Genomic DNA, 25,781 nt, shown 5'->3' on the forward strand with positions numbered 1-25,781 from the left:
TGAAAAAATTGCTAATGCACAGACCTCATAATGACCTGTCAGGAAATTACTGTAATTAGTGAGACACTGGGGCGGTCATCTTCCAAAGTCCCTTCTAATTGTAGGATTCCAAGTGTCAGCCAACAACTGACCCATGAAGCTGACCTGTGGTGCTGCTCCCCTAAGCAAAGCAGAACTCATCACCTTCCAGGTAACTATGCTCCATGTTGGAAACTTCATGCCTCATTCATAGGTTCTCAGTTTTCACATATCCTCACAAGCTTTTCAAAAATCAGGACTGTGCTTGGCCCATGGTAGAATCCCTTTTATTGCATTTGTTTATTTGTGGGTAGGTATGCATGTGCATGTGCATGTCACAGCACGTGTGGAGGCCAGAGGACCACTTACAGGCACTGGTTCTCTCCTTCCACAACATGGGATGTGGGATTGAACTCGGGACGTCAGACTTGGCAGCGGGTGCCTTTACCTGCTGAGCTGTCTTGCTAACCCCCATAATAGAACCTTTGATTTCTAGCAGATGCCTTGTGCATATTGAGCCATTAAAACGCTTTTGGAGCATGCCCGTTGAGCCAGCATCTTGTAGCACTGCGTCCCTTCTTGACTTTTATGACTGTCTTCCTCAGTCACCCTACAAGTGGAGGCCATATCCTGTACCATATCGGTGTCTCTAACTCAGACCAAGAAGAAAGTCCTGTACATGCCTAGAAATGTGAGAAAGACAGACTTCCTCCCACGTCCAACTGCTGACTCCTTGTGCCGCTCAAAGGCTACTCCTGAGCCTGGGTCAGTCACCAGAAGCATCATAACTGTAACGGCTCAGAGCCATCACACCTTTGCCAGGCAGCTGCCACCAGCATAGGTAACCATGGAGAAAACTGAAGATGGATTTGCTCTGCTCCTTCTTTCTCATCCAGGCAGCCTCTCCCCTGGGTTTGCTGGGTAGTCAACATCTTTACACTGCCCTCTGACTATAAAAAAGAACCAGGACTGGGAGGAAATCCCACAGAATGCCAGACACCTCCCCAGGCACTTCACACACGGCACATCACTTGGTCATTGCAGCAGAAGTAGTTTTCATTTGCACCTTTCAGATAAGGAAGCTGAGGTTCCAAGTTTAGCCATTTGCTATTCACCATCTTAGAGAAAAACAGAGTGGAACAGTGGTTGGTAGAGATGGAAAGGGGAAGTCGGGAGGACAGGAAGGAATTCAGTGAGGAGCAGAAAAGCACAGCGGAGCTAGCTCTGAGTTTTCTGTATCACAGTTTATGAATTTTTTCAAATGATTAAGAGTGGACTGGAGAGATGCTCAGCAGGCGAAGATGCTTGCTGCCAACTCCAATGACCTGCATTTGGTTCCCAGAACCCACAAGGTAGAAGGAGGGAGCTGACTCCTGCAAATTGTCCTGACTACCTCACACATAGGTATGCACAAAATTAAATACATACATACATAAATGTAAAAACACTTGAAAAAAAACCCATGAGTACACATAGAAATGATCATTGTCCTGATTGTAACCCTGATTTGATCATTACATAATGTACACACCTATCTAATTACCAGAACCCACACCATAAAGCTGTACAGTTCTTATGCTTCAGTTAAACCAGGTTTAGTGAGTTGCACAAACTTTTAAATTGGGATTTGAAATCAGACATTCCTGATTCAAAACCTGTTTACAGAACACATCAACGGCAAAACACTGTTACACAGCCTCAAAATTACAGACCCTACAGGAAACCACTGTGACCAAGGTGGCACTGTGCAGTCCTGGCATCAATCACTTTGGCCTCCAGCCTTATCCAATTTACCTAGAAAAATGTCCACTATCCACACACACCGCAAGGGGGAGCTACATCCCCCACACTTGGCTAAGCTAATAGAGATGGCTAAATTCTTTCTTGGATCTCGATTCTCTTCAGAAAGATTATCCTGAATAAACATTTTGCCACCATAGCTCTTTCTAGGAAACAGATCTGACCAACCACGTCCCTGTTTCAGACCTTCAAAGGGTACCAACACTGACAGCTTGACAGAACTCAGGGCACACAGATTGCCTTTCGTGATGTGACCTGTCTCCCTCCACAGACCCACAACTTCCCTAGTTTCCCCAACATCCCCTTTTCTTCATGCTTCCCTTTCTCTGAACATGTCTCCTCTGTCCCTGTTGCTCCTATCACCCTTTCCATCCATTCTACTCAATAACAAATTATACTTTGTGTTCCCTTTGATTCTGCCTAAAACATCTCAGCTAACTCCTAACCCTTCTTGCTTCTCAACCAACCCTGACAAAAAAAACTGTGTCTTCTGTGTCAAGTGAACATCTCCAGTTCTCTGGGGTACTGAAAGGTCCCCAGGAGGCGAACCACGCTTTATAGATGTATACCTGCCCAGCCTTGCCAGGCGGTAAATTCTCCTGTGCTAAACTAAGAGCCCCTAATTAAAGCCATCCACCCACCTGTGGCTCTTCTTGGGCGTCACCTTCAGAGATTCAGGAGCAGAGTTCATAAAGACATTTGCAATTCTTCACTCAAGTGAAGTCAGATTCAACTTAAAACCTGCTATAAATCAGGCCAAGGTGGTGGGCCATGTCTATAGCATCAACACACTTGGGCAGTGTTAGCTGGAGGATCAGGAGTTCAAGGTCAGCCTTGGCTGCATAGTGTGTTTGAGGCCAGCCTGGCCAACATAAGACCTGATGTCTATCCTCACTCATACATCCTACCTATAATAATCCTCCATCCCTGTACTAATCAGCGTTCTAGATGAGGAGACTGTATCAGACTTACCATCTTACTTAAATAAAGAATGAAGGAATACAGGGAACCAAGTGTGTTTTCCAGAGGTGAGATATTGGCTGGCTCCTCTGCCCTTGTCTCCAGGTGCTTTTCTGCATCACCAGCCCCAGCAGGAGAGACTTTGGTTACAAGGAAATCTAAAAGGAGGCAAAAGACACCATATTTCATGCTTTAGAATAAGAATTGTTTCTCCATATTTAAATGTTCGCTTAGTATCCTCTAAATATTATAGTCATTAAGCATAGAATATTTGAGTCTCCTAAGGAAAATTGCACAGAGAAAAACAAAAGACTCCAGGATCTTAATTGGATCCATCAGACGTTTTGTTTATAAAAATAAAATCAGGGCTGGAGAGATGGCTCAGAGGTTAAGAGCACCGACTGCTCTTCCAGAGGTCCTGAGTTCAATTCCCAGCACCCACATGGTGGCTCACAACCATCTGTAATGAGATCTGGCACCCTCTTTCATATACATAATAAATAAATCTTTAATAAAAATAAAAATAAAATCATCGCTACTATCCAGGTTACCCCATCATGTCTCCTGTCCATTCAGGGGAATTGAAAACAAACAAACCCCCAAATGTATGGTTTCTCCATATAGACAGAATTGCCAGGCAGGGTGGTGCATGGTTTTAATCCCACACTCAGGAAGCAGAGGCAGGAGGATCTCTATGGTTCAAGGCCAGCCTGGTCTAAAGAGTGAGACCTTGTCTCAAAACAATCAAAAAAGTCCCCACAAAACCAAACCAACCAACCAACCAACAAAACCCAAAACAAACCAAAAAGACCAGCACCATCAAACAAAACCATACAGACACAATCACATTCAGCCAGTCCTAATAACCCGAGTTTGATCCCTGCAACGGCATGGCAGAAGGAGAGATCTGACTCCTGAAAGTTGTCTTCTCCACATGTGCCCCTAGGCGCATGCACACACTAAATTAAAACATTAAGGAAAAGGAAAAAGGCTTCCAGATAGAATACACTAAGGCTTAGCATAGCTGGCATGTCTCGGGTACTTAATATTTAGTTTATGGACAGTGACAACTCAGTGAAATACGGTAGATGCCAGGGATGATGCAGAATTCCCTGGAGAGTGGGAACTGGCATCTATAGAAGCTTTGTGAAAGAAGGAGAGCCCAGTTATACCTGAGAGGATTCCACACAGGAGGGGAGGGGAGATATTTTGACTTGAGTTACATGAGCCTGGCATGTCTTGTCAACAGCAGTTAGTGAAAGGCTGGACTGGACCTTTAGGGGTCTCTCCCAACCATAAAATTCAGTTCACTATTGACCTAGTGCTGACAGTGGGTGGCATTTCCCCAGTTGGGTGAGCACCCTAGCACCTGAGGTGCATGCTGTGCACTGGGAAGGCCTGCCTGGGCAGGTGGCTGGCACTATATGGGAGGAGCTACAACAAAGACTCTGTTCTGCAAGCACAACTTTTCCCAATCCTGAAGGCTTCGAGCAAAAGTCCAGTGAATCTCAGTGGTGCGACTCGTTTTCAGTAAAAAGGACCTTTCAGAATTAAAAAGAACTTGAAAATTACATGTGCCCATGACGTCCTCTGGAACATGGAGTCCCTGACACATGATTCACTCTTGCTCAGCTAGACTTCTCCGCTGCGATGTTTCCTACTTTTTGTGTATTAGCTGGAGAGCAGGGCTGCTACTCTAGTGAGACCAGACTCTTCATTTGTACAGACTAATGCCACAGCTGTGCTTCACACACACTCTCCCAAACACACAGAATACTGCTAGAGCTGGCAGGCAGTGGTAACACACTAGCCTAACAAGCAGGTGGCCCTGAGTATGATCCTAGGACCCCCACAAAAAAGAACCCCAGGAATGACATCCCCACAGTACCGTACTGGATGGCAGAATAACACAATGGGAGCTTCAAGTGAAATGAGAGTGAGCTGTACAACAACTAGAAAGCCACCGAAACCATTATTGAGGGTGTTAGGGGGGAAAATCCACTTTTTCTCTCCACCAATGTTTGCTGTAAATCAAGTATTTACAATTACAAGTGTCAGTGGAAGCCCATGAACTGTGGACTGGTGGCTGTGGAGCCCCCGTGGGACTGGACTAGGCCCTCTGGACATGGAAGACGGTTGTTTGGCTCAAACTGTTTGGGGGGCACCCAGGCAGGGGGATCGGGATCTGTCCCTGGTCTATGGGCAGGCTTCTGGAACCTGGTGCCTGTGGTGTGACACCTTGCACAGCCTTGGTGCAGTGGGAAGGGGCTTGGACCTGCCTAGGCTCAGTGTGCTGGGCTCTGCTGACTCCCCATGGGAGACCTTGATTTGGGGGATGTGGGGTGGCTTGGGAGAGAGGGCTGGGGGGTGGGAGGAGGGAGGAGGGGGGAATCTGTGGGTGGTATATGAAGTGAGTAGAAAATTTCTTAATAAAGAAAAATGAAAAAAGAAAAGAAAAAAAAAAACAATTATAAGTGTCAGTCTGGTCTAGACTGTCATTCCCGAATTGTTTCCTAAAAGTACACTATCAAAAGACACCTGGGATCCTTCACAGCATCTTTAAAAAGCTGTATTTGCTCTACTGAGGCAACAAATCAAAAAAGCAACTGAATTACTGTAGCTGTTCAGAGGAGTAGGGGTGAAGAGGGAGAACCAGGACTGGGAGTCCAGACTCTTAACAGGTGCCCGTCAGCCTTTCCTAGGAGCCTATTTCACGCAGACTGCTGTCCCCGGGCCAGCAAGCTCCGCTTTACAGCATGTGGCTTTGAAGGACAAGAGCTCAGGGTCACACTGAGATGATTTATAGCAGCTGGGTACAGCCAAACACTGGTTTGCGAGTTAGTGACAGCCCCTGGCTTCTGTCCTGTTTCCGACCTCCATGCACCTGAACTCTTTTCTGTTACTTGTAGGAGATTTTTAAATCTTATACACACCTGGATTGTTCTATCTTTTCTGCCTTTGAGAATAAACAGTCTTAGCAGGCTTCTTTACAATACATGTCTACTTTGTAGAGAAAAAAATTATGAACTTTACCTGGATCTATGTCTTTCTCAGTATTTGGCTTCTGTGACACCTCTGAGGCACTCATGTGCCCAGTCACAGATTGATCCAAGAGTCCAGACTGCTCCGGATGTCGCACACCCGTCACAGGTTGATCCAAGAGTCCAGGCTCTTCCGGATGTCGCACACCGGTCACAGATTGATCCAAGAGTCCAGGTTCCTCTGGATGCTGCACATCGGTCACAGGTTGATCCAAGAGTCCAGGTTCCTCTGGATGCTGCACATCGGTCACAGGTTGATCCAAGAGACCAGGCTCCTCCGGATGCTGCACACCGGTCACAGGTTGATCCAAGAGTCCAGCAGGCTCCTCCGGAAGCTGCACACTAAGATCTCCTGTGTTTTCTTGTGGTAAGCTGTCCTGCTGGAGTGACTGCACCACTGGAGAAGAACACATGGAGAGAGCTTGATCACAGATCCATTTTGGTTCATCCAACTGACCAGCACGCCCTCATCACACAGCCCAGCGTCCTGGATCATGTGTGTAAAGGGAAAAAGGAAGAAGCAAGGGTTTTACATTCTTCCCTAGAGATTAACAATGACTGAAGTACACTGAAGAACAGATTTACAAAGAAGTCTTCACTCCACAGCGTTTCATAAACACATTCATGGAAAAGACTCCAATGAGCCAGCCGGGCGGTGGTGGCGCACGGCTTTAATCCCAGCACTCGGGAGGCAGAGGCAGGAGGATCTCTGTGAGTTCGAGGCCAGCCTGTTCCAGGACAGCCAGGACTCTGTTACACAGAGAAACCCTGTCTCGAAAAACAAAAAAACAAAAAAAAAAAAGACTCCAATGACTTGCCATGGCAAGGCAGCATGTGCCCACACAGACATGTAGAAGAGAATTCCAGTCCAGCACAGAACCCAGGAGCCACAGAACATAACCTCCCTCATACACAGGCAGCTGGGCTCACAGAGCTCATACAGAGAAGGGCATTCTGCACATGGGCAGCTTGCCAAAGTGTCATTCAAATTCTATCAAACGACTGCCAAGCAACAGGGAATGAGCCCATTGCCTTCCCTACGAGCCTGAGTGCATCTTTGCAGCCTCATATTTTACACCAAAAACTTAATTTGAGTTTTTCTTTTTTTTTTTTTTTAGAAAAAGATTTATTTTACGTGTATGGGTATTTTGTCTGCATGTGCATGCAGTGTCCACAGAGGCCAGAAGAGGGCATCAGATCTCCTGGAACTGGAGGTATAATGGTTGTGAGCTGCCATGTGGGTGCTGAAAACGGAAATCAGATCCTTTGCCACAGTAACCAATTCTCTTTTAACTCCTGAGCCATCTCTTCAACCTGAATTTTCCATTCTTAACCAAAAGATTTGATTTAAAAAAAATGCTCACTTCTCCCAATTCTCAGGAAAATTAGTACCTCTAGGAAGACAGCTATTCCTGTGACTCTGTGTCCATCACCATTCACTTGCAATGCAGCTACTTCTATTTGTAAAGCATGGATACAAAGAATATAATGTGTAACTAGGAATCAGGAGCTTATGACAGGTATCCTGGGGTCAGTTCAACAGATAGGTACTTCTATTTGTCCAGTACTGTTAGAAAGCTCCATGTCCTGGTTCTGGCCTTGATTAACCTAAGAACCCCAGGGCCCAGTGAAGCATAACTGAAGTAAACCACTGTCCCTAAGAAGCAGGAAACAGCAGGACCCCCACCCCCAAAAGATGAAAATTAGGAGGAGTGAAGGATTTCACACATAGCATCCATTTAATAAGCTGTTTTGGCCAATCCTTATATAAAAAGCAGTTATTGTTAGGAAACTATCCAAGATACATGCATATCGAGGACTCTGAAAAGGATTCCAGTCACTCGGGAAATAAAGCCAGCAAGTGGCAAATGGGATTTCATCAAGTTAAAAAGCTTCTGCTCAGCAAAGGAAGTGATAAAGTAAAGAAGCACGACAGAACGGGAAGAAACTTTTGTTCCCTACAATTCAACCTAGAATATACAAAGAACTCAGAAGACTAGATAATAACCAAATGTTCAGCCTCACCAGCCACCAAAGAAATGAACATTGAAACTATTGAGATTCTACGTCACCCCAGCCAGAACATTGGTCAGTAAGAAATCAAATGCTGGTGAGGATATGATAAACATGAACCTTTATTTATTGCTGGCAGGTATGAAAACTACTGCAGCTACTATGGAAATCAAAAACCTAAAAATAAGTCTACCATATGCACCAGTTCCACCACTCCTGAGTATTCACCCAATGGACTCTAAGACATCGTAACTTGGAGATACATTGCACATCAATGTTTACTGTAACCTTAGTCACAACTACTGTGTTATGGAGACAACCTAGGTGTTCAACAATAGAGGGACAGACGAAGAAAATATAGGACATATATATTGTAGGATCTTTTCTGTCATAAAGAAGAATGAGGTTATATCATTTTCAGGAAAATGGATGCAACTAGAAATCATCATATTAAGTGAATTAAGTCTGTCTCCAAAGGACAGACATCACATTTCCTCTCGTTTCTGGATCTCAGGATTTATATAGGTACATAAAATCACATGGATATTTATACTGTAAGACATTGAAACTTATCTGTCTAGAGGAACAAAGGCAGCTAACTGGATAGGGAAGGGTGAGAAAAGGAAGGGTAGCATGGTGTAGAGAAGGGACAGGCTTTAAGTACTTTGCATATTTGGAATGTTATGAAAGCAGTACAATGCTGAATATATATGAGTATAAATAACTATATGAAGAAATTGTGTTCAATAAAGCCCCTTTTATAACCTTATATGAAAGCTGTACTTTGTTAAGAGTTTTACTTTGTGAATTATTTTCTTGGTTACATATTTCTCTTAAGATTTTTTATAAAGTTTCCTTTTGAAAATGAAAAACAATTTCAGCTGTTCTATGGAAGGAAAAAGAAAAATCTGCACTCATGTTCAGCCTAAAAGGAAGCTGGAAGGGGAGGCCCTGTAGGTCTAGACCCTCTCCTTTAGACACATGGAAAGTGTGACTAGAATTTTACAAACAGCAAATGAAGCACTTGAGTATACCCCCACCCTAAACACACATCCCCTCCCCACCACCCTGCTCCTGCTTCCCCAGCCTACAAGGTCATAGGCAGGTACTTTACCTTCTATTGGTCCAGCCCCGCCTTCCTCCTGAGGTGGAGGTGTGGCCAGTGGGGCAGTCTCCACTCCAGAGTGTTGGTACCTGACAAAATAGATCAGGTCTTGTACATCATCCAACACCGCAGCTTCTTCTAACAAGCTGTTCTCTTGTGTCCCCAGATCTCTATTTTTGGTCACTCGATTATCAAGCATATTCTCTGCCACACTTAGAATTCGTGACTCAGAGGCTCGGAAGACTTTATCCAGGACTTTTTCCACGTTGTAGGAGAGGCTGTCCCGATGTGCTGATTTCAGCCTTATTGACATATCTTGCAGCATGCCCTCCAGCTCGTGGACATCAAAGTAATTCAGGAAACGATACAGGGACTTGTGGTCCTTGAAGAAGCTGTTTATGATGGGCAAGTCTTCTCTCACACTCTTCAGCACTATGTCAGGAATTTCAGGTGGAGCTTGTTGGGGCGAGCCATCTCCAAGGTCTTCAGCATCAGGCACCTGGCTTTCTGAGCCCCCAAACTCCTCAGGATCCTCAGGCTCCCCTTCTGACGTCTCTTCTCCCCCGGGAATCTCCCCAAGTCGAAAGGTGTTGACTAGTTCCTCGGGGTTGTCTTTTTGTAGGGCATCAGGATCTTTACTCTGGATGGCTTCCCCGAAGCCTGCAGTATGAGCTGGCATCTTCTCATGAAGGCCATCGACTTCAGATGGCCCCGGAGCTCGCACAGCTGCCAGATGGCTTTTTTCTTTGTCCACCACCACACTGCCCGACTCCTTGCCTGTACCATCGGCCTCTTCTGATGTAGTTTTACTCTTTTTTCCTGTCTCCACAATCATATTAGCTGCTTGTTTGTTTTCTTCGGTGTCAAGATTAAGGGTCCCCAAAATTACTTTTTCAAAAGCCTGAGACTTCATATCTGACCTCCTGTCCTGAGCCCTGGGGTGGATCTCTTTAGACTGCCGTGCGCTCGCAGCATTTTCATCCTCCAGGAGCTCCTCAGGGGGATGATCGTCCTCCTCTGCTTCTGGCCTTTGGATGTGGACACTGGGTACTTCCTGGCTATCAGCCTCCTGTATCCCTTGCATGGCCTGGGGGTGGGGTGGTTCCACATCTGCAGGGTCTTCCCTGCCCTCTACAACAGCTACATCTCTCTCTTGCTGCTGCCAAGAAAGATTTCTTCCCAGAGTAGGAACTTTCTCCCTCAGTTCTCTTGAAAGAACAGTTTCCTCTGGAGAGGAGAATCCAGGTTGATTCTGAAATCCCTCCTCTTGGTCCACTTTTGGCCCACTGACAGAAGCACCTTCGACTTCTGTACTGTCCTTGGATGCATCAGGCTGATGATCTCCTAAGAGTGGTGTGGCACCCAAGGATTCATGTTTGCTGCTGTTTTCTGTCCCTGGACTCACCACAGCTCTGGGTACCGATTCACTCTCTAAGCCCTCTCCGGTCTTCTCTTCGTGGGGTGTTTCCTTTGAGATATGGATAACTGGTTCTTTTAGGCCATTTTCTTTTTTTTCAAAGACTGCTTTTAATGTAAATTCTTTGCCCTTTTCAGCAGCTGGCAGAGGGTTAAGCTTGCTACTCTGAGGTTGATAAGCACTCACCGTTTCTGACTCTGCAACCTCTGATTTGGACTCACGGTGTGCCAGGCCTCTCCTGGAGTCCTGCATTGGCTTTTCTTCTCCTGTAATGACAAGATCTTGGTCTGTTTCTGAGTCCTTTTCACCATTGGTTTTGGAGACTTCTACAAAAAGATCATCTTCTTCATCCTCAGGGTCCACATAGCCAGCTGTTGATTGTGGTTTCCTCTCATGGCTAGCTGAAACCAGCACATCCTCCTGCTTGTCTTCCTCTGGGTTAGAACTCTCTAAACCTACCTCACCTGTTTTTCCTTCCCCTCCTGTGACAATAGAAAACAAAGTATCCCCCCAAGTTGTCAATAAATCTTTATTGTCACTTTGGATGCCAGGAGGCAGAGTGGGTTCAACTTTATCCTCTTCACTCAAGTTTGGATCCTTATCTGTTGAATATTTCTCCATCCCAGGTTTCCCAGGGACTTTCTCATCTTCTTCATCTGCAAAGGATAGTAATGGTAGCTCATCAAAGTTGTCCACATTCTCCTCTTCTTCATTCTCCATTGGGTAATACTCAGCATCCAGTTCTTCATCGAAATCATCTTCTAATGAAGTGACCAGCCTGGTTGCCTCATCGTCAGACACCAGTGCATCAGCAGTTGAGCCAAACTTGGTTTTCAAGTCAAGAGTCATTTCTGTTTTCAGGACTTTGTAAGCATCTATCTTCTCCTGCTCCACTGAGACGGGAGAACTATTGCTGGTTCTGTTTTCACTTCCTGGCACTTTTAATTTATCGTGCAGCATTTCTTCAAAATTGTCCAATGAAGACTGCACCCCCTGAGCGTTATCTGCTGCACTGTTGGCATGAGGGTGGCTCTCCTGAGCTGAGGGCTGTTCCTGCAGTTCCTCAGTGCTCTCTGAGAATGCACCTTCTCTTTCCTTTGAGTCAGCTTTGACTGGCTCAGGCTCAGGTGTAGGGTCAAGTTCAGTCTCCTGAGCTCCTTCAGGAGATTTCACTCCATGCTGAGAAACTTCTTTAGCTTTCTCAGACTCATCAGATGCAGAGTCATCCAGTTCCAAAGACCCTAAAAGTTCTTCTACATTATAATTATCAAAATCATCTCTTCCTCCTTCAAAACAGACAAAATCTGTCTCCTGTATGGAAAAAACAAAAACATTAGTGTCTCGACAATCAAGTGTCCCAAGAGCACTCCAAGTTTGTGCCTAGTTCTAGGATGGCTTTGAACCAGTGATGGGTCAGTACAGGGATATCATGTTGGAAGCCACTTTCAATCTTGTTCCTTGGAGAAGAATGATTCATGTGGCTGCTGAGTTTGCTTGGCCCTGTTCCTGGTTTCTGTTTGGAAAATAATCTGTTCCCCCATGCTGTCAGTTTTATGGGGACAGTTGGAGGCTCCTAGTTGGCCGGCTCTGGTTGGGTAAATCTGTCTTATTCTACATTACAATTATTTCTGCATTTTTCAAAAACTGTGTCATAGTCTCTAAAAAGCATAGCGAGTAAACAAATGGAGACATGTCATTCTCCCTCTGTGTGACTTCTGCATTTCTCAGTTTGTTCTGAACACTTGGTGAGGAGTTATAGTGTCAGCTTGACAGTATTTATAATTGCCAGGAGACAAGCCTCTGGGTATGGCTGTTAGGGTTTCTGGACCAGGTTAGCTGTCAAGGGAAAGCCCACCTTACGTGTGGGCAGCACTGTTTCCTGGGCTGAGGTCCTGGATGATATAAGAAGGAGAAAGCAACCTTAACATCAGGATTCATCTCTCCTGCTTCTGAACCACAGCTACAATATGAGCAGCTGCCTCATGCTCCTGCAGACGAGACTCCCCTGCTGTGATGAACTCTACCCTCCAACTGTGAGCCATAAGTGCTTCTTTCTTTAAGTTAGATTTGCTAAGTATTTCCCCACAATGAGAAAAGTAACTAATGTAACAACAGAGGGAGAAAGTGGGGAGTCCTGTATTGAGTCTCCCATTTCTAATATCTATGCCTGATGACCTGGATGCTCAACTTGTAACCATCTGTCTGGGGAGCTGCAGGACCATGCGGCTTCTCTACCCCAGGTGCTCTATGCCATACATCTCTGCCCACCCAGCTAGAAACAGGCAGAATAACCTGGCCGTCATGTGCTAAGTCTACATGGGTTTTTGGAACAGATTTTCCTTGGACTTAGAAATACTTATCAACTTAAAAAGTATCTTACTGACAGATAGGTGCATAGAGAGTGAGAATTTAAAGCAGCCCTTCTCAACCTGTGGGTCATGACCCATTTGGGGGTCAAAGGACCCTCTCACAAGGGTCATCCTAAGACATCAGAAAACATTTATATTATGATTCATAACAGCAGCAAAATTACAGTTATGAAGTAGCTATGAAAATAATTTTATGGTTGGGGGTCAGCACAACACGAGGAACTGTGTTAAAGGGCCATAGTGTAAGGAAGGTTGAGACCCACTACTTTAAAGGGATGAAGAACAGTGCCAGGAGGGATCTCCATTTTCATCATTACTGGAACAACAGCTTGAAACCAGGTTCAGTGCTGATACCTTTCTGTAAGCTAGGGTTCTCGGCAGTGATTAATATCTGCTTTTAAGACTATTCATAAATCTGCATTCTTCCTTTTTCCCACAAGTAAGCAATTTGGTGCCAAAGGAATCACATACTGAGTAGGAAGTGAAAAGAGGAACTAAGAGAGTTGTTGTCCCCTAACCAAACTTTCACAGTATTCTGGAGAGACCTGTCCAGTACAGAAGGGGTTAATGACTTCCTTTTCTCATCACCTGCATTTCTGAGCCATTTTCTTTGTTTTTTTTAATTTTTATTATTAAGAAATATTCCATTGATTTCACATACCAACCACAGATCTCCCTCTCCTCCCTCCTCCCACCCCCCACCCCTGAACCATTTTCTTAATGTCAAGAGGAGGGTGTCATGGGAAGTATAGTGAGAAGATAGACTCCAAAACAGGTGAGTCTGAGGGCTATGGACATCTCCCATCCTGCAGAGCCTTTATCACCAGAGAAGCCCAGCAGGTGTTAGGATCCCTGAGAGTATTAAGGACTGTACGGAACAGCGACAGCTCTGCAGCCACTTGACAGAGATGTCCAGAGTGGCTCAATGACAGTGCGTGGCAACTAGGTTCCAAAGCCTCAGAAGTGGGAATGATGGAGAGTGAGTGGGAGTGAGTAGGAATGAGGATTCTAGAAGACAAAATCATCGTAGACACAAGCCCGTTGTAAGTCTGTGTACCATGAATGAATGCTCTGTAGAACCTCACAGACTTGAGACTGGACCTCATATAAAGCCCTGAGCATCACTTTTCCAGACCTGGGACGTAAGTATCAAGTTGCCAGAGTCAGGGGAAAAGCCTTTGTGTGAATAGGTCTGCACACAATTTGGAGTTTGATTAATTGAACCTGACTTCTATACATTTAAAATGTTTAGTACCCAGTGAGTAATTTTCAAATTGGGACACCTCTTTTTGCTTGTAAAATAAAATTATTTACCTCCGATAACTAAGTAAAAAGATTTTTTTTCTTCTTTTTTGTTTTTTGGAGACAAGACCTTGAAAACTCATCCTGCTGGCCTTGAACCCTGATCCTGCTGTCTCCATCTCCCAAATACTAGGATTATAAGTGAGTATCATCACACTTGGCTAATGTATTAAAATCTTGACTTCCATATGCAAAAAAATAAGGCAGAGAAAAGTCCTGTATATCAGTCTACAGCCTCCTATAAGAACATCAACTTTAATATATTAAACAGTTATCAGAGTACATAATCTCCTGCAAATGCTTTTCAAATGTTCTTCTTATTCAGTTAGTCTGATTCCAAATTAAAATCTGATACACAAGCCGGGCGGTGGTGGCGCACGCCTTTAATCCCAGCACTCGGGAGGCAGAGCCAGGCGGATCTCTGTGAGTTCGAGGCCAGCCTGGGCTACCAAGTGAGTCCCAGGAAAGGCGCAAAAAGCTACACAGAGAAACCCTGTCTCGAAAAACCAAAAAAAAAAAAAAAAAAAAAAAAAAAAAAAATCTGATACACAAATGTTGGGTTGTTTTTCCGCTGTCCAAAACATATTCATTCACTGACTTTCAAATGAGTTAATTACACTGTATAAGAGCTGTAAGGGAAATGCAATGCCTTGCCTAACACTGTCTTAAAGTTTTGATTACAACTGAACTTATAAGCCAGTTTGTAGCCGAGAACAACTTACATCTGCTGGAACTTGTAGCTCCTCTTCTGTATATTTGTGAAGGACCTTGATCAAATCTTTTGGAAAATATCCAAAGACTCGTCCAACCTATGTGAAAAAATGGACAAAAAGGACAAATACCAATCAAGTTCTGTATAAGAAATCAAAGGAGAGTTTTAGCAGTGACAAAAAAATACATAGACAATATAGAGCAAGAAAAATAGATGTTTGCTGCTAATAATTACACTGCCATGATTGTGCCAATGAAGATTAATATGTTAAACCAACCGTTCTCCAAGCCACAGACACGTTCTTTTATATATCAGCACCTAGTGTTACAGTTAGAAGTAATTAGAGATCTGTATAAGAGAAGCTTCCTGAAAACTGTATGGCTAAACTTGGCAAACCAAAGCTGACTGGAAACACAGTTCCAAGTGATCTCTGGCAAGAATTTACATGAGCATTTGATGGCATTGCTCATGAACCGCTTCTTAAATCAATTCACAGCAGCCATGAAAATCAGCAGAAGCAAACAAGACTTCTGAAATGTTTGCTGCTACAACGAACAACATCTATTGATACCATATGCTCTGATAGCATTTTCCAAACACAGTACTTAGAAGTATTTGGGGGGATTAAATAAAATTATGATGTAATGCATACTTACCTACCTCTCAGGCTCCAGTTCCATGTAAAATAAATCTACAGAAAATAACCGGTCTTTCCCAGCATGCATAATTAAGAATATAAAGTATGCAGACAGTGTATAAAAGCTCCATTTGAGAAACTGTCCCTCACTAGCCACAGTCTGAAAGGAGGCAAGGCCCTGTTCTCAAACAATAAAGTAGACTGATAGACGGACTGATAGGCGGGTCAGGGACACAAGAAGAAGAAAGGCCACCTTATCACTGATTCTAAAATATCCCCAGTCACCAGTGTTCTTGGTTTATCTGGAAACCATCTGGAGGCCATGTTGGTAATAAAATAAAGCCCGAAGATTAGATAAGACCTGGGGCATTAATGCTACAAGACTGGCAGATAAACCCTGAAACTAGGAAACCAAAAAGACAGTAGGGTGAGAATTGAGATATTCAAACAAGTCATTCTGAAAACTAGGGAGACTTGTTAATTCCACAAATGATGAGGTTCATGAAATGAGAGGAGGGACTATGTAGAAGTACGTGCTGCCGTTCTTCGGGACAATGCTGTGGAGGTTGGGCTAGAAAAGTAAAGGAATCCAGAGCTGGGTGAAGAAGGAAGGAGAAGTCCCTCCTTGACCTGTCACCTGAGGCCACAGCTTACATAAAGCTCCACCATCAGGAGCCCCCTTGCTTTCCTACAGTCTCATGGAATCACTGGCCCTCACAGAAGTCAGTCTCATCCTCCCTGCCAAAGCACTGCTGATCTGAGTTGGGGGTGGGAGGACCGAGGCTGCCTCAAGAGGGCCAATTCTGCCTAAGCTACTATGAGAGCAAATGTAATTAAGTGCTGTAGCGCCCTGTAAGGACATCCTCCAAAAGAAGGCAGATTAAGACATGTGAGTTTTGACTTGAGAGGGAGCTGAGACACCACCAGCTGGCTGACAGGCAAAGCAGTAAAGTGGCTGTCACAGGAGCAGGACAAACAGAGTCCCACCCAAACACACTTCTACCAGCCAAGATCACTTCAGGCCGGATGCTAAAGCGGGGTTCCTTAAGGAGGCAAGGTGAAGGCTGGGCTGTAGAATGCTTACCTATCATGAAGCAAGTCTTGGTTTGATCCGAAGCACTGCACAAACGGGGCTTACCAGTAATCCCAGCACTGGGGAGGCAGAGGCAGAAGGATCAGAAGCGTAAGGCCAGCCTGGATACATGAGACCTTGCCATTAAGGAAATAAAAACGCAGAGGAAGAGCTGTGACTCAGAAGGGGCGAAACGTCGAGAGGTGAAAAAGCTAACGGGTGAAGGAAAACATAGAGCCAGCTTACTCCTCCAAAAGCCCAAAGGTGGGAGGGTAGAGGGATTGTAACTAGTGTATGCACAGACGGAGCGCAGGTGCGTGGGGAGCAGCTCCAGAGACACGGAAAACAGCACAGACTCTTCCTCGTGTCCCTGATGCCACTGAGATGCTTAAAAAAATTCCCCAGAGGAAGCTGAAATATATTTTTTTTTCTCCCTAGGGGATTACTAGAACCTTACTCTGTGTTGGTATTTGGTGTTTTATCGAGTGAACACTTTGTATGGTTGGGAGTGGGGGTGTTTCTAAGGTGGAACAACCCCCCCGGGTCATTACAGACCCTTTAGTCAACAAAGCCCTCTTCAAAAGGAAAGGACAACTCTCATGCTTCTCAGCCAGTCCACTGCTGGAGAGTCTCCTGCTTAACATATACCAGAGCATGATAGATACAGTCATTGTCTGCCATGTCTGATACCAAAAGGCCCAAAGAGTGCCAGGAACAGAATCCCAGGGGAAACTTCCAGGTGCAAAGTAAAGCAAGAAAAAGATACCTCAGAAGTTAAAAACCAAACAAACAAGAATGCACACAGGGAACACAATATTTCCCCTTTTGTATGTGCCTGCCTACATGTATCTATGCATATATTCATGTATGTGCCGGCCTGTATATGTACTGGGCGGGGTGCAGTTGAGTGTATGTGTGTATGGGGATGCATATGTGTGAAGGCCAGAGGACAACCTCACTGTCATTTCCCGAATGCTGTCTACCTTGTGGATTTTTTGGTTGGTTGGTTTTGGTTTTGGTTTTGGTTTGTGTTCTGAGATAGGGTTTTACTATGTAGACCAGGCTGGCCTTAAAATCACGGAGGTCTGCCTGCCTCTGCCTCCCTCACCCCTTATCTTGTGTTTTTCTCTCTCCCAGTAGGTGAGGCTGTGTCTTAGTGTCCACCCATCCAGCACCTCCTGGACTGCACATTTCAAGCACACCCACAAAGCCTGGCTTTTAAAAGTAGGTTCTGGGGATCAAACTAGGGTCCTGGCTGAGCTAGCTCCCTAGCCCTGTGTAGGCTTTTTGACAGATTTTTTTTTACAGAGAAAAGTCACACAAACGTTAACCCTGTGCACACCTTAAGTGCTATCCATAAGATTAAGTCTAATGACCATAAATACTTCTCTTTTGAGACAATGAACTTTTAAGATTTTCAGGTCTTTACCATTTTGATTTGAATGATACATGCAACTTCCTGTATAGCTGTGGGGCAATAGCCAGAACCAGTTCAGATCTGTTTCAGAAACCTTTGTCTGTCTTACCCCTACTGTGTGCCAGGCCTGAGGCCTGCTAGGACCACAGGGCTGCCTTCTGTTTACAGTCTAGGAGAGACACTATCAATAGCATTTAATTTACGGTGCTACAAAATTCAACAAGAATAAGGAAATACAGTTTTTCATGGTTTTACTTACACTTCCAGCCCAAACTTCAGGGGAGCCCCCTGCAAGTTTGTAGTAGACATACACGTGGTCACCTTTTTTAAAATTCACAAAACGACAATCAGGGCCTGTGAAGTCTGCAACGGCTGCACCACGGTACATCAGCACTGTATTCAGAAATAGAAAAGAACAAAACAAGACAATATTAAGTTTTTTTGTTTTTGTTTTTGCTTTTTTAAGACAGGGTTGCATGTATTCCAAGCTGGCCTTAAACTTTTTTGGTAGCCAAGGATAGCCCGGAGCTCCTGATCCTCCCACCTTTACCTCTCAAGTGCTGGGATTGAGGGCATATGCAGGAGCTCAGAGCTAGGGTTTTTGTACGTGTGAGGCAAGCATTACCAGCTCTTAGAGATGGGGGGGGGGGGGGGGGTATAAGAATCCCATCACAAACAGTAATCAAGCTTCCCTGTACTCTTCTGGAATTGACTTCAGTCCACATGCTCCAAGTGTCAAAAATCCCTACAGCCTCGTTGCTGTAAGTCACATCACCCCTATAATCAGATGAGGGGAAGTTTCTACTTCTCTTTCTGGCTGTCTGAGAAACCAAAACCAACATGTAGACCACCACAGATGGCTGCTCTCAAGTCAGCTCTTTGTTTCCCTCTCTAATCTTCTAGCACCCCACCCCAACCCCTTTGCTGTGCCATAATCATAGAAGACTTCATTTTGTGGGTGTGTAAATGCAGGTGCAGGTGCTGACTGGTTTAAACATAGCTACCTGTAGGGATAACAAGGAGCCAGAAAGCACTCCTAGGAACCCCCAAGGGGTCAATTAACTTGAACCAACCACTAACAGGCACGACCTGTAAAAGGCTGCAACTGCTCCTGGGCTGTGGTAAACACTTGTCAATTTCATTTGTGGCTAAGTTGTCTCTGCACAGTATCTGGATGAATTAACAGGAAGGCATTAGCACACACTATTAGGAATCCAATCAGTCACAAGGCAATGTTTTCTAAGGAAAAGATGTTGATGTGTCAGCATTAAGAAGGTTTCTAGCCAGGTCTGGTGGTGTAGACCTGTAATTCCAGTATTCAGGAGCTGAGGTAAAACGATCATAAGCTCAAGACTTGACTGTAGTAGAGAGGGAGTTCAATGCCAGCCTGGGTAACCTAGCATAAAGAGTACTGGATGTAGCTCAATAGTAGAATACTTGCATGACATAGACAAGGCCCTGGGTTCAGTCCCCCAGTATTGCGTGTGTACACACACACACACACACACACACACACACACACACACACACACACAAAATTAGCAAACCTAAAAAAGCTTTCAAAACATTTTTTTTTTCTAGAAATAAATCCAAGATGGATACCTCATTTGTCAGGGTCCAAACAAAACTATGAAACTAGGTCAGAAGTTATTTTCTCACTTAAAATACAGAACTATGACCAGACACGGTGGCAGATGCCTTTAATCCCAGCACTAAAGAGGAAGAGGCAGGCAAGATCTCTGTGAGTTCCAGACCAGCCAAGGATACATAGTGAGACCCTGCCTGTCTCGAATGAATGAATGAATGAATGAATGAATGAATAAAAATACATAACTTCAAACTGGTAGAAGCAGTATTTTGCCAAATGAAATTAGCTGTGCATTAAAGGACAGAGACATGGAAGTGATGGAAATCGCACTCTGTCTAAAAGCCAGTTAGCAATCATACACAAACACATTTTAAAAACACATATCTGAGGGACAAGCATACAGATTTGGAAGGTGTCACTTGGTTTTTAAAGCTAAAATAGGATTATTTTCAGATATGTCAGCATCCTAATTCAGATGGGACTGAGCGAGAGGCCAGACTAATGGAAACTGAGACTGGGCATTCTTCTCAAATTGGAAACGGCACTGTTTCTGGTTCCCTCCTTAGACTCTTGGGGATGTATAGTAATATATCAAGGACAGCCAATATCTTTATGTATTGCTTATTATTTATGAATGATATGCACACTTCGTGACACCTTTCGTGACACCTGACACCCTCCCACCACTGAGCACTTCCTACCAGGCAACACAGACCTGGGCTCTATCATTGCCTATTGCATTTGGTTACATTTGTTTGGACACGGGCCACTTTTCAAGTTATATTACAGCCCGGAACTCTTCCAAGCAGGGGTCTCAGTTCTGAAGCAGCTCCAGGGATACTGTCCTCTCGAGTTTTGAGGAACTCGGGTGAGAGTGTGTTTGAAAGCAAAGAACAGAAAACACTGAGCAATATTCAAAATTGCAATAGCTGGTTTGTTAATAGAAAAATGAAAGGGAAAATTCACAATGGTGGCTCCACCTTTATTTTATTTACAACGTTTATTTACACTGGCCCTGGGCTACCTCTAGTACCTAGAATCTAGGTGAAATAAATTACAGGTACCCCCTTTCTTTCTCTTTAATGGTATTGGTACAAATCATTCAAATTATGAATTTTTTTTCATAAAACCAATTGAATATAAATGGCTAACATGTAGTTTTCTTAGTCTTTTAGGAGGAATAATTTTCTATATGGCCTGCTTGTGATTTATGAAGGACATCAACAATAAGGTACACAGTTGTTGGAGACCAACCTGGAAGCCTTATGAATTATTCTGGGCAGCAATGGGTCCCAGCAACATAGGGGACTAAGGAAAAGAAAGGCTGGACTGACTCCTGAGACCTTTGGGCATTTATTATCACTATTACAGCAATAGCCCTCTTCTGATCCTAACCTTCCCCATGGCCCACCTCCAACCTAGGACCGGGGCGCGACTGCGCACAGAGGAGAAGGCTGCGGTTCTCAGGTGGTGACAGGTGCAGCTCCTTGGCCTCCTTAAGAGCGAAAGATTTTGACCTTCCTGCAGCCCTGCTTGGCAGCTGGCAAGAAGCTTCTATGCAAAAGAGAGACAGGACTGAGGCAGAGAACCAGAGAGACCTCGGAATGTACTGCGTTCCTGGCCTCGGGCTCATCCCAAACCTAAACTCGAGTTCCTCGGTTTCCAAAGGCGTTGCGAGCTGGTCCCAAGGCAGCCGAGAGGGCGAAGGGGCAGCACCGGGGTGCCTTCTGAAGGAACCCCACGTCAATCAGCCACTGAGATTGCGCCCCAGATCCCTAAGCGCGTGGGTCTCGGTCTTGCGCGGACCCAGGTCCCCGCGGCCGGCGTAGGGACGCTCTTGGCTGCAGCACGGGATGCTCAGAATGCGGGGGCGGGCCACCCCATCACTCCGGGAGCCCAGGCGGAGATCCGGGGCCGGGAAGCAGGGAGCTGACCCCAGGAAACCCGGCGGGGTCTGCGGCGCCCCCCAGCCAGGTCAGAGCAGCCGAGAGCAAACCCCGGCAACAAGTGGCAGGCGCGGCCCCCACGGCAGGACCACCAGGGTAATCGCCGAGCAGAGCGTACCGGCGCGGGCTCCGCGGGCCTGAGACCCCCCTAGGCCAGGGGCGAGCCGTGGGACTCCGACCCGCGCGGCCATCGCCGCCACCCGGGAACCCGCCTCCCGCCCCGCCGCCCCACACTCACTGCTGCACTCTTCGTCCGCGCACACTTTGAGGTCCGAGAAGCGCCGGCCGGGGCTCGGGTCCGGCTGGCCCGGGACCCACCAGAGCGGCCCGAGCAGGAGCAGCCAGAGCAGCAGCCCCGGCGCCGCAGCCATGTTGTGGCCACCGCGGGCGCGGGTGACGCGGAGGCCGCCGGCGGGCGGTGCCGGGGGCGGGGCGGGAGCAGGCGGTGCCGGGGGAGGCGCCCGGGCGGCCGGCGGCTGCGAGCGACACGTCAGCAGGGGCTCGGCGCGGGATGCGAAGTGACTTGGAGGAGGCCGTGGCGTCCCTCCCGAACTGCTGCCTTGACAACCGCCCCTGGCACCTTCCCCTCACCCAATCGCCGGCTCCGGTTCCGGCGCCCTCACAAACGACCCTCCGCGTCACCCGGTTCGTCACTCCGCATCTCTGCGCCCTCCCAACAGGTTCTTCTGCCTCCCTCCTTGGGCTTCGGAGGTCTGGTCCAGGCTAAGCAGCCATCCCTCTTCATCACTTCCTCCAACCACGGTCCTCAGTTCAGAGCGGCCGAGTCCCACGCAGGACCGGCCACAGTGAGCAACTAACCCAGGCCCACCCCCGCCCCGGTGCACACTCGAGACTCCGTGGGATTGTTTGGGACCCCCATCACACGGTTCTCTTCTATTTTAATGAATCGTGGGTGAGATGGTAAATTAGAAAGCGGCATCCTCTAAGGAGAGGGCTAGTGGACAGTGACCTTCTGCCCAAGACCTTGAGATTCCTGTCTGTCCATAAAGGAAGAAGTCCTTTAGTCTAGCACGTGTTCTGCTTCCATTTCTCACCATCGGCTTTGCCGACACTGTAGGCCAGACCAACTTCACGGCTCACCTGAATAGCTACTGTGGAGACAGTAGCAGAGTAACGTCTGTGAGGATAAAGTCTCGCCTCTCCTCGAACCTTCCCACAATTCCGTATTTCCAAGTAACATACAATGGCTTCACCACAGACCGCACGGCCTCTCTTGTCCTTTGGCCGGCATGCTTCCCTACCTGTTAGGTTCACTCAGACACAGCAAGCCCACTACTTCCTTGGTGCGTTCACGCTTGCGGTTTCCCGCTACCTGCGATGATTCCTCACATAGCCCCCTTACTCCATCCTGCCTCTGTGACAGCCCCACAGCATACACGAGCCTTTCCCCCACACACCCTTCCCCGTCCCCCCATAGAGAAACCTTCCCAGGATGGTTAAGCACATCACCCTGCTTTATTTTCTTTAGCGCGTTTACCACTTACCTTATGTTTATTTCTCTATTTGACTGTCCCCCTCCCAACCTCAAATAGCTCCTCAAGAGTGAGAAAACGTTTGTTTACTTATTTATGTGGTGCTGGAGATTGGGCACGCTCAGCACCAGCTACCAGTGAGCTACATCCAAGTCCTAATTTGTTTTGTTCGCTCCTCTTAGGTGCCTAGAGAAACATCTGGAATGTAGGGTGTGCTGAACAATGAACTGCTGGATGAACCACAGATCCCCTTGTATGCCACTATTGATTTAAACCAAGTCCCACACACCGGGGTACTTAGTGTTTCCCCTCAGCAGCATCCTCAGCCCCAGGAACAGGTCCGCAGATAGGTTTATTGTGGTATGGGGACATGTCTGTCAAAGTGACTGACTGCACGCTCCCTGCGCTTTCTTCCTGTTGTTCCGTGTGCTACCACGGTATGGAGATCAGAGTTATTTAAAGTCATCTTATTTTCACAGAAGAGAATTAAATCACATTTCGTTGGCAGAAAAAGAGTAACAAAACAATGTGACATTTTGATTTAAATATGCTTTTACAGGCCAGGTAGTGGTGGCACACTCCTTTAATCCCAGCACTCGGGAGGCAGAGCCAGGCGGATCTCTGTGAGTTCGAGGCCAGCCTGGGCTACAGAGTGAGATCCAGGACAGGCACCAAAACTACACAGAGAAACCCTGTCTTGAAAAACTAAAGATATATATGTATATAGATAGATAGATATAGATATAGATATAAAAATATATAAAAGATATATATATATATATATATATATATATATATATATATATATATATATATATATATATATATCTGCTTTTCCATACAGGGTCAGTGCTCCTATTACTGAAGAATAGGAAGAATAGGCTGTTTGGCTCATGAAGGTTTTCATTTTTAAAATTTATTTATCTTTTGGGGGATGAATTGTATCGGTCAGAGGACAACGATAAGACATAGTTCTCTCTGTCCTAGCCTTCTACCAGAGGGTCCCAGGGATCAAACTAATACCTTCTGGCTTGGCAGCGTATGCCTTTATTCATTGGTTCCCGGGGTTCTGAAGGTTTAATTTACTTGTATTCCTTTAAAAATGTGTATATTTCTTTAAAGAGACATTAGCCAGTCTAGTGGGTGATGAGAAGAAACGTCTCAGGCGACACCCAGGGTGGTAGTGATAGTTCGTCCACTAGTGGATGTGTAATTAGTGGGTGAGTAAGTACCACTGTTGCTCACGGCATTTGATTGTGTGGCTCTGATGGCTGACGTAAACTCTAACCTAGGTGTATCATTTGTTAACCCCACAGAGGGGGTTTTCACTGTGTAACAGTTTAAGTGCATGTGTGTTGTTTGTGGTGGAAGGGAAGTAGAAATATAAGATATAGAAGGCTCTTGACCTTGGGGACTCTGGTGTGTGAAAGACAAGACAACCAGATCTGAGATAGGCAGAAGACAGTATATTAATGCCCATCGTTGCCAACTCACCCTGACGCATCCAGAAAGCCTACGGCTGAAATTGCCAGGAGGAGTTGTCTTTTATGGACAATGAAACTACTCACTGAGGACTACAGCTTCTATCCAAAGAAAAATCGTTTAAAGACAATGGCTGGGATGGATTACACCGAATGGGATCCACAGTGGACTGGACATCTTAGAAGACAATCCTAGTGAGCTACAGACGTGATATAAACTCTCCACCACGAAACAGAAAAGACAGGAAGAAATGAACCACCAGCACCCACAACTGGTTCCTAAAAGAGGTGAGAAGTCAGGAAGCATGTGTGAGGGAATCAAATGGTCCAAACCCGATGGTCACTTACAGGCTCACCAATAATGAGAAAACAATTACTGCGCAGCAGAATGCTTAAAACCAGCGATAAGGGAGAAAACTGCAAGGTACTTAGAGCAGTCACCATATATATGTACAGAGGAGTGAGGATAAAATGGCAGAACTGGGGGGTGGGGGTGGCACATGCCTTTAATCCCAGCACTTGCGGGGAGGGCAGAGGTGGGCAGATCTCTGAGTCCCAGGACAGCCAGGCTACACAAAGAAACCCTGTCTCGAAAAAATCAATCATCATAATAATAATAAAATAAAAATCAATAAAGAATGGCAGAGCCGGGTGTGATGAGTTTACAGGAAGGCATATTATCACCCCCTAGAAATCCAATCCATCACAAGGCAGTGTTTTCTAAAGCAAATAACGTTGATGTGTTAGCATTAAGAAGGTTTCTAGCCAGGTCTGGTGGTGTAGACCTGTAATTCCAGTATTCAGGAGGCTGAGGCAGGATGATTATGAGTTCAAGGCCAGTCTGGGCTGCACAGTGAGACTCTGACTTATAAGATAAAAATAAAAACAAATCTGAGGGCTACAGATGTTGCTCAGTGGTAGAGCACTTGCCTTGAATGTACAGGCCCTGGGTTTATTCCACAAGTACCACAAACCAAATACAACAACAAATAATAATCATAAAATGATCATTATCATTATTATTAGTGGTAGTATAATAAGAGACAGCAGACTTACTACAAGGTAGCAGAGCAATGTAGACACCAAAACAAAACAAACTGACTCCTTAGAATTGTCTTTCAGATATGAGGTGAAATCTTTTAATTCCTAAGAATTGAAATGGGGGTTGGGGATTTAGCTCAGTGGTAGAGCGCTTGCCTAGCAAGCACAAGGCCCTGGGTTCGGTTCTCAGCTCCAGAAAATAAAAATTAAAAAAAGAATTGAAATGAACTTCCACAACTAGCTACAAGTGGTTCCCAGACCCTAAAGTATAATAAAAGAAGGTGTGGGGCAAATCTTACGTCAGACATGGCTCATCAGACGTGGCACGGGACCACAAGCAGCCGAAGACAACTGTGTTGCTGTCGCTAA

At 45.6% G+C, this 25,781-nt stretch overlaps 1 protein-coding gene across 3 annotated transcripts in view; it reads right to left on the minus strand.

Moving 5' to 3' along the window:
* Positions 1–21,819, minus strand: part of Mia3 (MIA SH3 domain ER export factor 3) — a 43,583-nt gene extending 21,764 nt beyond the window's left edge. For all 3 annotated transcript variants that reach the window (XM_052737894.1, XM_052737893.1, XM_052737896.1), the window contains exons 1-6: positions 21,636–21,819; positions 18,123–18,256; positions 14,748–14,834; positions 8,947–11,665; positions 5,812–6,216; positions 2,791–2,936 (exon numbers count right to left, since the gene is read on the minus strand). In XM_052737894.1, coding sequence (XP_052593854.1) covers positions 2,791–2,936; positions 5,812–6,216; positions 8,947–11,665; positions 14,748–14,834; positions 18,123–18,256; positions 21,636–21,768 — 3,624 coding nt within the window. In that variant the 5' untranslated portion in view covers positions 21,769–21,819. The remainder of the gene's footprint in view (positions 1–2,790; positions 2,937–5,811; positions 6,217–8,946; positions 11,666–14,747; positions 14,835–18,122; positions 18,257–21,635) is intronic.
* Between the last annotated feature and the right edge of the window lie 3,962 nt (positions 21,820–25,781).

Source organism: Peromyscus californicus, unplaced genomic scaffold (genome assembly GCF_007827085.1).
Source record: "Peromyscus californicus insignis strain IS unplaced genomic scaffold, ASM782708v3 Scaffold_14__1_contigs__length_90479793_seg_2, whole genome shotgun sequence".
NCBI classification, from domain to species: Eukaryota; Metazoa; Chordata; class Mammalia; order Rodentia; family Cricetidae; genus Peromyscus; species Peromyscus californicus.